The sequence below is a fragment of the Plecotus auritus genome (genome assembly GCF_963455305.1).
Source record: "Plecotus auritus genome assembly, chromosome: 5".
Classification (NCBI taxonomy): domain Eukaryota; kingdom Metazoa; phylum Chordata; class Mammalia; order Chiroptera; family Vespertilionidae; genus Plecotus; species Plecotus auritus.
Window position 1 is genome coordinate 38,938,085 of NC_137776.1, and position 12,098 is coordinate 38,950,182.

Genomic DNA, 12,098 nt, shown 5'->3' on the forward strand with positions numbered 1-12,098 from the left:
AAAAAAAAAAAAGACAGCCAGCCAGACCATGCAAGGCCAGACCAGTGGGGGTGGTCCAGAGAAGCCCTACTGGGCCAGCATAGGGCCCTCCCACTCAGAAGGACTCTAAGGAGAGGAGGCCTTTGACAACATACTTTCAAAGTAATTTTTATTCGTGCCTGTAAGAAATTCAGATTTCAAACTGATTGCCATATCAGTTATCTTGAACCTGCTTGGATATGGTTATTGTTAAGTTTCAGTAAAAAGCGCAATAATTTATCAACATCCTCAGGGTGCGAGAGGGCAGAGGAAGGCCGAGTGACATACCACAAAGTTCCTGTGCCCAGGCCTTTCAAGAGGCCCATCGTAGCTCTGCTTGTCGTCGGCTTGTGCACAGCCCTCCATGTTGTGCAATGTGAACACTCCACACATCAAGCCTTTCACAAGGCTCCCACCTGACAGGACCCAGGGAAGGGGATAATCTCTCCACGTTTATGTCCACAGCTTCCCCAGCGGCCTCTGCGCTGCGGTCTGGATGATATCCTCAGCGAGTGCACAGATCTCCTTGTGGACGTCTTCTATGCTTTTGGAAGCATCAACCATCTATTCCCATGGGATGGCAGGAGAAAAAGGATGGTTAATGCTCTTCACCGTTCTCGGTGAACATGTGGATTTCAGACAGGGCTGGGTCGGCTTTGCTTGTGTCCTTGGGACGAAGCTGACCCACATACCTGCTGCATCCCAGATGCAGAAGAAACACCCCATCCTCCTGATCGTCTTCTTCCTCCCTGTTACTCCCCCAGGGCATGTGTCCATGAGGTAACCACACATCAGCTCTCCTCAGGTCTGGCTGAGGAGGCAGAGAGGGCAATGCCTGTGCTAGGCTACATTCCCACATCATCGGCCACAAAATTCACTCATTAAATGCTGTGTCCTCACATGGAAAGCATGAAGACCTTTGGTACCAAGGGAGCCAGCCCACGAGAAACTGGTCTCCACTGGGATGGGGAGGCTGGGGACTCAAGTCCCTCTCCTACCATCGATCTAAGTCTAGGCCAAGAACAGCCAATTCTGGAAAAGCTCCTGGGGGGTGTAGACACACTCAGAAAAATCCAATCATGAGGTCTGACAAGGCAGAAATGAGAATGACTCCCTCCAGATCTCTGAGACCCCCACACAAGTACACCCTGAAGGTCACCTCGCCAGCCACTCCTCCAGCCGCACAGCTCTTAACAGAACCTTCCCAGACAGCAACACTGGATGGTGTGAGGGGTGTTTGCCACCAATTTATTTTCAAATGGTCCTGGGGAAGTTTTTGTACTAGCAACTTTTCTGGAAGTATCTTATTGCTTAAAAACTTTGAAAAAGAATGCTAAAAAAAAAAAAAAAAAAAGACAAAAACGTTCAGATAAAAGTTGAGTAGTCTATGCCAGGAGACCTGCCCTACAAGAAAAGGAAGTTCTTAAGGCTGAGGGAAACAAAACACAAAAATGTGGAAGGAGAGATGGGCATAAGTGTGGGCCAGGAGGAAATACAAGTTTTCTGTTTGTTTCCTGATTCATATTCCTAGCATTCTACATTCTTGGCTTGATCCTTGCAGATGTTGAAATGTGTTATAAGAATCATTGAAATCATGTGGAACTGACTCCAGGGTTCAGTGTGAGACACTCCACCAGTACAAGTGAAAGCCTTGTGAGGCTCTATGTTACTATTCCCTCATAGGGAGGAAGGGCTCGTGGTCACCCCAGACAGGCCATGTGGCTCCGCATTGACCTGAGCACACATGAAAGAGAAACAAGCCCACCCCAGCAGCAGGCTCAGCTCCTAGGAGGGGAGGTGGGGACGCACACACCAAGTGACAGGGTCAACAGCTTAACCTTTCAGAGCTGCATGGACACAGCATGTGATCAGCAGAGGACCTGGTCAACAGAGGATAAAAGCGGCTCGCTCAAGCCTGGGGTGGCACCTGCAGCACCGCCTGACCCCTAGAGCCCAGGCACTCAGACGTGCCTGAGAGATGGCAGTGGTGGGATCTGCTTTGGCAGGACAGTAGCTCATTTGCAGGGAAGGAGGAGTGAGACTGATGCTTGGGACTGAGGCCAGGGCACCAATGATGGGCGCAGAAGAAGAGGCCCAGCACAGGGAGATGGCTGAGCGGGCCTTGGGGATGGTGTCAGGGCTCAAGCACCCCAGGCCAGGCCAGCAGAGTCAGGAGCCGTCTCCTGCCCAGGAGCTAGTGAGGAGACAGGTACGCCCCCCACAAACGGTGCAGGAACACCCAGGAGCTGGAACTGTGCAGGACAAGGGGCGTGAGGGAGGCAGTCTCTGACCCCAGCAGTGGAAACGGGGTGTGGACTGAGGGCTGATCCCAAAATGGACAAGACCTGACTTCTGATGCAAGGACCTAAACACAGACTGCAAGCTAAAGTATTACTCTTCCAATAAGCAGGAAGGTGACCTGAGGAGTAACTCAGGGATTTTATGTTATGGATGACAAGGTCACATGGCTAATGCTCAGCAGAGGACAGGAACCTGCTGAGCAGTCAGCTCTGGAAAGGACCCACCAGGGAGGATTGCTGCTGTGGGGCTGGTGCCTGTCAAACTGTCCACCAACCCACCTATAAGACACCCAATTTCCACATTTTGAGAAGCTGGCACTGGGACCCTGAGGATGCCCACGCTCCTGGGTGCAGCTCTGGCACCAGGGTGACTCTCACCTTCCAGTTTAGGGTCCTGTCCTCCATGAGCTGGTAGAAGCATCGCAGTGCCCGCTCCTGGAAGGCCCCATCCTCATAGCGTTCTCGGCCGAACCCGCCCCGCTCCACAGCCTCTGCCAACCTCAGATGAAGAAACACGACCAGGTCTGGTTTGGGAAGGCCCACGTCTGGTTGCTTGCACCAATGCAGGGAGAAGTTCTGCAGCAAAGAAACCAATGATCGAATAAAGAAGCTGAATGGGGTCTAATATGTTGTTTTAAAATCCATAAAAAAGAGGGGAAATGAGCTACCATTTCTTCAGACAGCAAGAATTGAGGATCCCAGTAGTGACTTGATTTTTTAGATCGTGAATGTTTACTATTTCCCATGGCACCTCCTTCTGTTTTAATTTTGTGAGCACATTCAAAAGTGGACAGAGCTCTGGCCAGTGTGGCCCAGTTGTTTGTGTGTAGCCCCTTGCACAGAAATGTTGCTGGTTCAATTCCCAGTCAGGTCACATACCTGGGGTAGGGGGTGTGCAGGAGGCAGCCAATCAATGGTCTGCTCTCACATCAATGTTTCTCTTTCTCTTCCCTCTTCCTTCCTCTCTCTAAAAATCAATAAAATATCCTCTGATGAAGATTTTTTTAAAAAGTTATTTGGGGGATGCACACTGAAACATTTATGAAGCAAATGATGTGTCTGGTGGGTCTCAGTACTGGGTGATCTGCTGGTACATATTTGAAGCTTTCTAGATAAAAAGCAGGAAAAAAGGGGCAGTAGAGTCACTGCCATTCTTCCTGGAACAGGAGGTCAGGAAAATATAAACAAAGCACCAGATGCTCTCACCATCTGGTCTGGACACAAGGCTGGGATGGAAAGCCCTGCTGACGGACCACCTCTGGATATGCGTGATGTGAAAACAAGCTGCAGCTACCCCAGTGTTTGCCCTTCCCTTAGATAAGACCAGATTCCAGCGGATGGACATAAGGAGCACATAACTTGCTGTGTGATGTAATGGCCCTGCTCTGGACAGACACTAGCGGTGTCCCACCAGGCTGGGTAGCACTCACCTCCTTGGCATTGGTAAAGGCAACACCAGAAAACGCATATCTGTCCACGATGAGGGTGATGCCCTGGCTCAACCTCTCCTTAATCAATGGCCTAAAAAAATAGAAAATGCTTCTGAGCCATGGACCCAGCTCCACATCCCCAGAACCGTCATGTTACAATCATCCTGATGACAATTTAGTAATTCAGTAACGTGGCAGGGATTACAGGCCAGTGACTTGTGACCTTATTCTTATTTAAAAATTAAAAAAAGAGCTCTGGATCTCCTCCTAGAAGATGCCACACAGGCACTCCCAGCAAAGCCCAATGTGAAACACAAGTCCCCTAATGAATCACAGACATCACTGACAAAGACAGTAGGGAAGCCTGTGGGCAAGAGAGGGGAGCAGTGGACTCGGCCAGGAGATGATGCTGAGAACATTCTCACAGGTGACAGTAACTTAGGAAGATGTGCGAAGACAAAGGTCTGACATCAGCAAGAAGCATCGCTTGCACTTTGGGGAACAAAAGGATTTTTGCCACCTGTGACCCGGAGAAGCCCACAGAAGAGTAGGGATGGGGGATCACACTTGAAACAGCGAGATGCAGTTCTCACAGCTTCATCTGTGACCCCAAGCCATTAAAAAAACTACCTAACCTGCAAACAGGAAGTATGGCACAAGCACAACAGAGAAGATGCAACTGTATGAAGAATGAGAAAGTCCTAACCGGTTTGGCTCAGTGGATGGAGCATCGCCTGTGGCCTGAAGGGTCCTGGGTTTGATTCCAGTCAAGAAGGGCACATGCGGGGTTGCGGACTTGATCCCCCAGTAGGGGGCGTGCAGGAGGCAGCCTATCAGTGATTCTCTCATTATTGATGTTTCTCTCTCCCTCTCCGAAATCAATAAAAATATTTTTTAAAAAAATGAGACATCCATAAGAAGATATAAACCAGTCTCCCAATGTGTCACTAATAAAGTACAAACAAGTACATATGGCTGACTACCTTTTCAATAAGGTATATCGCACACACAAAAAAAAAGGTTATCAGGACGACACTTACCTATCTGCTTATTTTATAAATAAATAAATACATAAATACATAAGTAAGGAGGGGACACTATTCCCCACAGCGGAGGGCAGGTGTTGGACAGATGGGAAATGGGCAGGGCAGTGACTTATTTTGTATGGTTTTAACTTTTAGAACCATATATTTTTGAATTCAAAAATGAAAATTAAATCAACAAAGATGAAAGAAACCCTAAAATTGTATAGTTGAATGAACCTAACTATATCCCACATGAATACACAGGGAAAACCTGCTCCAGAGACTTAACACAGCACTCTCTGTGCCCATGTGCTAAGGACAGAGCTGCCCACCCTCTTGACCACTACAAGGCTCTGACAGAAGTGTGGACTGCAGGCAGGCAGGTCCCCTAATGAACCACTCTCAGTGATGTCTGTGGCTCAGTAGGGAACTTGTTTCACTGTGAACTTAAGTTCATTGAAGATATAAACAAGAAAACTGTGGGGAGCCCTGTGATTCTGTACTGCAACAGGTGTCAGCATGAAGTGAGTTTCAATGTAGATATGTAGTCATCCCCCATATCTGCAGGAGATACATTCTAGGACCCCCAGGGGATGCCTGAAACTACAGATAGTACCAAACCCTATATATACACACACACACTTGAAGTTGAATTTATAAATTGGGCAATTTCATAAGTAGACTTGTTCCTACTGTAGCTTTACCTCAGCGTGTTTTCTTTCCTTGAGTGAAAAACTTTCACCTTTCACTTAAAGGAAACCCTTATTTCTTCTCTTTGGCATATGCAAATTGCCAGCATAACTACTCTGCGCCGCCCGCCCCCTCCTCCCCAGCATAACTAATTTTGAGCTTTGGGGCCATCATTAAGTCATTAAGTAAAATAAGAGTGACTTGCCCTAGCTGGTTTGGCTCAGTGGATAGAGTGTCGGCCTGGGGACTGAAGGGTCCTAGGTTTGATTCCAGTCACGGGCACATGCCCAGGTTGCAGGCTCAGTCCCCAGTACGGGGCATGCAGGAGGCAGCCGATCAATGATTCTCTCTCATCATTGATGTTTCTTTCTCTCTCTCCCTCTCCCATCCTCTCTGAAATCAATAAAAATATATTAAAAATAAAAATAAGAGTGACTTGAACACAAACTGATGTGACTAATGAACATATAGCATCTACAGTGTGGAGATGCTGGACAAAGGGATGAGTCACATCCCGGGAGGGACACAGGACATTTCAAGATTTCATCCTGTGACTCAGAATTGTGCACAATTTAAAATTTCTTTGAATTATTTCTGGAATTTTCCATTTAATATTTTCAGACTTTGGTTGAGAGTGGGTAACTGAAAAGTGAAACCACGGATAAGGGAAATTAAAGTTGATAAACAGATACAGAGGCAGAGCAGACAAACGTGTAGGTCTGTCCCCAGAAGGGACACCCCACTAGCAGTGAGCACACCTAGCACCCAGATGTTGGTTTCTAAACACTATTCTCCACAAGAGAAAAACAGCTGGTTCCCAGGCTGGAGCAGAAAACATGAGAAGCCTAAACATCTTGTTATACCAAAAGTAAGCCCTTAAAAACAAGGCCTGGGAACATAACAAATGGACACAGAAGCCAGCTTGAAAAACCTCCCACCAGCCAAATTTGGAACAACCTGAACATCAAAAAACAGGAGTAGCTTGTGACCAAGTGACTAAAGAATTTGAGTGCACACTGATGACGAATGGATGGGGGAGGTGGGAAAGTCCTTCCTTACATAGAACGTCAACTAACAAAAGTAAAAAAATGGAATTATAAAGTTGCCCTTTGAAATCACAATGACTGCCTCAGGCAAAATTATTCATGAATGCTAAAGCAGAGGGTCAGAGTTTGCTAAGGAAGGGGATGTTTATATAGTTTTGTAGTATTTCCCTTTTAAGTATTTTTTAACATATTTTTATTGATTTCAGAGAGGGAAGGGGAGAGAAACATCAATGATAAGAATCATTGATCAGCTGCCTCTTGTACACCGCCTACTGGGGATCAAGCCTGCAACCCGGGCATGTGCCCTGACCAGAATCAAACCATATAGATGCTCAACTGCCGAGTCACATGGCTGGGCTCCCCTTTTAACTACTTACAACAGGGAAGACAGTCACTTAGTAGAAGGGCTGGCCAGCAGCCTCCCAAGAGACCCAGTGAACCTGCAAATGATGGCTAAATGCCTCACCTCCCTCTTGCCCAATGCCCTAAGGACCCAAAGTCCCTTTACCTGTATGGTATTCCTGCCAAAATTGCATACCTAAGTCTACTTGTGAGGAAACATCAGACAAATGCAGCACTTTATAAATGGTTTGTAACTTTTTAGAGGGTGAGCAAATGATAATGTGGCAAATGTTAATCATAGGTGAAGGTTGGTTAAAGGCTTATGGGAATTCTTGGTACTAGTCTTACAACCTTTCCAGCTGACTGAACTTATTTCATAATAAATTTAAAAACAGGCAGAGTAGTAAATTGCTTTGAGAAGAGAAATCACTTATTTCTAGGGATATGTTCCTACATGGAGATATTTAAGGTGGTAGCGGGTAGGCAGGTTTTGGTAAAAGGAAATAGGGCGGGATCTGGAGGGTGTTACCCCCATTGTTTTGAAGTATTTGCAGGGACCACCATCTACCCAGTTCAGATGAAGCAAAACTAAGGGTGAAAGATTAAATGGCTGGAGGAAATCAGTTTCGGCACAAAGTGCTTCAAGTACAAGGATGAATTCAAAACAGCTGAGGCTTACCAAGCACTTGCTCCCACCCTGCCTGGCCGACTTCAGGTGACTGTCACACCAGACCTACAAGGGGCACTGTTGTGCCAATGATGAAGCTGTGGTTTTGGACTGAGCAAGACCAAGGTCACACAGATGGTGGGCAATGGTACCATTTGTGAACTCAGCACCTGACCTATCACCCAAGGACTTACAAGTCTTAGGAACGCTAATCTGACAGTAGTGGCTGGAATGATCTGCAAAGGGAACTGTGTGTTGTGGCAGAACAGAGGGACAACCGACAGGAGGTCTTTTCCATACCGGGGACAAGACTACTATTTGGGAAATAGCATTATTTCTCACTTTGAATTGGGCCTACATTACTTTTCCACAAAGCCACAAAAATAAAACAAAACAAAATTAGAACAATTATATCCATAAATTGCAGACATGAGATTATAAAAATGGTCTTGTTGTCTTAAGAGTGGTATTACAGTGGGGAAGGCCTTTCCAAGTAAGACAGCAAGCTAAGCAGAGAAGAGCAGAGCACTGTCCCTGCTTATAAGGGGGACAATGCAAAACCCCTGAATGTCCATCAACATCTGCTGTGAACGCCCTTCTGGAGAGCAGGCTACAGCATAGGAAAGAGTGAGAAGAGAGGCCTCCTTCAAATATCAAAGGTCTGTAAGGCAGTTAGAAAGCAGCTGCAAAATTATCTGCATGGTAGGTTCCCATTTATTTTTAACGAAACAACTCCAATGTGTTATCTACATACGTGTAAATGGAAACAAGAGCCTCTGAAAGCACACACCATATAGTTAAATGTCGAGAAGACTCTAAGATGTAAAACAAAAAGGGGTTGGGAGAGGATGAGATACCAACCTGTGAACTTCAGTTAAAGATATAATCAAGAAAACTGGGGGGGGCCCTAACTGGTTTGGCTCAGTGGATAGAGGTTGACCTGCGGACTGAAGGGTCCCAGGTTCAATTCCGGTCAAGGGCATGTACCTTGGTTTTGGGCACATCTCCAGTAGGGGGTGTGCAGGAGGCAGTTGATCTATGTTTCTCTCTCATCGATGTTGCTAACTATCCCTCTCCCTTCCTCTCTGTAGAAAATCAATAAAAGTAAATTAAAAACAAAAAAAAACAACTGTGGGGGAGCAGGAGGAAGGGACAGGAATATGGGACAATTCAGTACTTTCTGATAACCCTTTCTGTAAACCTAAAGCTACCTAAAGGAAATTAATTAATTAATTACAAAGAGGTGGTGGGCAGGAGGCAGGAAAAGCATTAATCAGTGCTCTTGGGAGTACACGATCTGGTCACAGGACTGGTGACTAAAAGAACCTTGTAAAGGTACAGCCTCCAGCATCACTGTCCACCGCCATCCTGAATCTCAAGAGGGAGAAAAGCACTGGGGGAGAGATGGAGGGCAATGGTATTACACTTGTTCCCAGCGGTTTGCAGAGAAAAGTAGGTGCACCGAGTGATCCTCCACCTCACTCTTCTTTTCCAAATAAGAACTCAGAAGTCTGCCAATTTCAGTTGATCTTTCTAAAAAGAGAGAGAGAGAGAAATACACAAAAGTAAGGCTTTCCATCTACATTAGAATAGTTTGAACTAAACTTCTGGTCCTAAACCGGCAGTGGGACATCCCCTGAGGGGTCCCAGATTGGAGAGGGTGCAGGCTGGGCTGAGGGACACCCCCCACCCCACCCCCCCAGGCACGAATTTTGTGCACAGGGCCTCTAGTGATGGCATATTTTTAAAAAAGTAAACAGAAATCTGAGACATGGATTATAAAATAGCACCAGCAAAGGGGGGGGGGGGCTCAGAGGTGGGGGAGGGAGTAACGGGGGAAAATGGGAGATATCTGTAATACTATCAACAATAAAAAATAAAACAAGCAAAAAACAAAACAGCACTAGCAAACTTTTGGGGATGAAAGATACAGTTTTGATTGTGAAGACAGTTTCACGGGTGTATAATTATGTCGAAGCTCATCAACCACACACTTCCCACATATGCACGTTACTGTACATCAATTACAGATCTATACAGCTGTGCAAAAAAATAAAGCACGGTTGTATCAACACTGACGGGCAGGACACAGCGACCACAGGAATAACAAGTGAGAAAGCCAATGATGGCCACAGAGGGCAACCACAGAGCTCCAGGCAAACCATCTTTGCACAGGTCAATTAAAGTAAGGTCGCATGAGGCTCGGTTTCTTCATCCTCACCTTTGGATGAGACCACAGCCAACCCGCCCTCTATAACAACGCGGCAGATTCGGGGGAGATCCGGGCGGGCGCGCACATTCGGTCCCCGGATCTGGGTTCCCCCTACTCCCAGCGGTGCTCCAGCCCCCGGGCTCCCGCCGCCCGACCTTTCCCGCCCGCAGCTCCCCACCGCCTGCTAGGCCCGCCCGAGCGCTCCACCCACCCGGGAAGCGTAGCAGCTCGGCACGATGGCCGGCGGCGCATAGCGCGGCCACCAGCTTACGGCTCTGCGTACTCTTCCCGGCGCGGTCCACGCCTTCCAGCACAATGAGCGCCCCGCGCCGGCCCGCCATGGCCATGTCTCCGCCGCCCGCCAGGGCCCCAAAAATGCCGCGCCGTCGCCCGGAGCTTCCATTGGCTGGCGTCAGCGGCGCGCGCTAGGATTGGCTGCTATTTTCCATCGTTGGTCGGATTAGCTAGAACTGACAAGGGGAGCGGAGCGAGAACGGCTATTCGCACCGCCTCTTCCGGCGGAGTCCCCGCCTTCTAGGCCGGAAGCCGGATGCGGGATTTAGTCCTCGGTGGCGCCAGGAACTAGGCTGCGGCGCGTGGGCTGGAGGCTCGGGCCCAGGAGGGCTAGAGGCGAGTCAGCGTCGAGTTGCGGCCGAAGGGCGGCACAGGCCGCAGTCAGGTCTCGCGAGCAGGCCGTGTATTGTAACGCTCGCCGGTCACGCCCGCTCCGTCGGTGTCCAGCAGCGCTGGGAGTCGCTGTCTGCACAGGGCCCACGCGACAGCCTAGTGAAACACGGGCCTGCCAAGCTCCGAGACTTCCATTTGCAAAGACTACGTGTGCACACTCACAGGAGAAAGGAAAGAAGGGCGGTCGTTTCGTCTGTGACATGTGGCCAGCGACCAGGAGCGGTCCCTGTTGTAGAGAGCGACATGTCTGGTCTGAGAGCAGCCCCGGCATCTAGAGAGCGTTCAGTAATGTTTGCTGCTCTTGTCTCAGGGACGTCGGGCTGCGGCGGCATCTTCCAGGTGACACTGCGCACTTGGGGGTGCCGCCTTCCTCTCCTAACAAGCGCACTTTTCCCACATGAGGGGTCAGCCCTCTGACCTGTCTAAACCTTATCACCCCGAAGGCCGGTCCCCGATACCATCACATTGTGGGGACACGAGTACTCAGACAGGAGCAAGCCAGGAATTAGGTTTTCCAGAATTTCTGTGTCGTGCTGGCGTAGGTTGCCCTTAGAGGCACTGGTACAAACTTTGGAGGCCACTATTTTGGGGAGGTGGATGCAGCAGAAATGTAGATGTGAAATTCCAGGATGTTCTCTAGTGAGCTGTTGAGAACCACCTGCCTCGCTGCTGCAGACCGAGAAGAGGTCCGTGAGTCACCGCCCTTAGGGTTGAGAATGGCAGTGGCTTCCCGTCCGCTGTTTCAGCGCCCGGGCTGAAGACCTCGGGGCCATTTCCAACCTTTCCTCCCCTCCATCCTCCACCCCCTCCTCTCGGTGGTTGCGGAAGCCCAATGATAGTATTACCCAAGATACGTACAGTGAGTTTTGGAAGGGTGATAGATTATATTGTTTCCAATTATTTGCTTCCTTTATGTTGAGCTTGGCCACGTGACTTCCAAACTGCTGTAAAGTAATCCCAGCTGACAGCACACGTTCAGGCAGAAGCTTTGAAAGCAGTTTGGTTCACCCATCCCCCATGTGAGAGCAGCTTGCGTGCAATTAGGGCTGCTTTTTCACTCTGAATTCTGGAATAAGACATATGGCCACAGCCAAGCTACAGCCACTGCAGCTGATAGGTGGCTCCAGTAAGAAAAACAGTTAAGTCACTGAGACTTTGGGGTTCTTTGTTACTGTAACAGAACCCAATGAAAGCTCATGACAGAATGTTGCTTAATACCGCTTTACGTAGGTAAGCAATATCCTGTTGTCTCATTGATGTCTTCTAAAATGTCCATCTCCTGCCCTAGCAGGTTTGGCTCAGTGGATAGAGCTTGGGCCTGTGGACCAAAGGGTCCCAGGTTAGATTCCCGTCAAGGGCATGTACCTCGATTACAGGCTCCTCCCCCACCTAGGCCCTGAGGCAACCAATCAATGTGTTTCTCTCACATCAATATTTCTGTCTTTCCCTCTCTCCCACTCTCTCTCTAAAAAAAAAAGGAAAAATATTCTCGAGTGAGGATTAACAAAAAATAAATAAAATACCCTTTAAAAAAAAATAAAATGTCCATCTCCTTGCCTTCAAAAGGAGGAAGGGATTTGAGTAGTATAGTACAGAAGAGAAGCCTCCCGGCATTGGCTAAGTCTCAGTGCTGTAGGCAGTTAGACATGACAGAACAAGGAAGATGGGCCAGGTATAGGTC

At 48.2% G+C, this 12,098-nt stretch overlaps 1 protein-coding gene across 1 annotated transcript; it reads right to left on the reverse strand.

Annotated features, from left to right (window-relative positions):
* Positions 1-124: 124 nt before the first annotated feature.
* Positions 125-10,704, reverse strand: DTYMK (deoxythymidylate kinase). Its single transcript, XM_080668992.1, has 5 exons — positions 9,942-10,704; positions 8,943-9,051; positions 3,749-3,839; positions 2,697-2,894; positions 125-582 (listed from the first exon to the last, which is right to left on the reverse strand). Exons 1-5 carry the CDS (start codon positions 10,075-10,077, stop codon positions 472-474), a joined length of 645 nt encoding a protein of 214 aa, XP_080525118.1. The 5' UTR covers positions 10,078-10,704; the 3' UTR covers positions 125-471.
* Positions 10,705-12,098: the final 1,394 nt, after the last annotated feature.

What these genes read in the sequence shown, in the direction of transcription:
- DTYMK (XM_080668992.1), bottom strand. Translation starts at nt 10,077, where the DNA reads ATGGCCATGGCGGGCCGGCGCGGGGCGCTCATTGTGCTGGAAGGCGTG. An exon ending in CGAGCTGCTACGCTTCCCGG is followed by an intron (nt 9,052 to 9,941) that starts GTGGGTGGAGCG and finishes CTCTCTTTTTAG; the next exon opens with AAAGATCAACTGAAATTGGC. An exon ending in GCAAACCGCTGGGAACAAGT is followed by an intron (nt 3,840 to 8,942) that starts GTAATACCATTG and finishes CTATTTTTTTAG; the next exon opens with GCCATTGATTAAGGAGAGGT.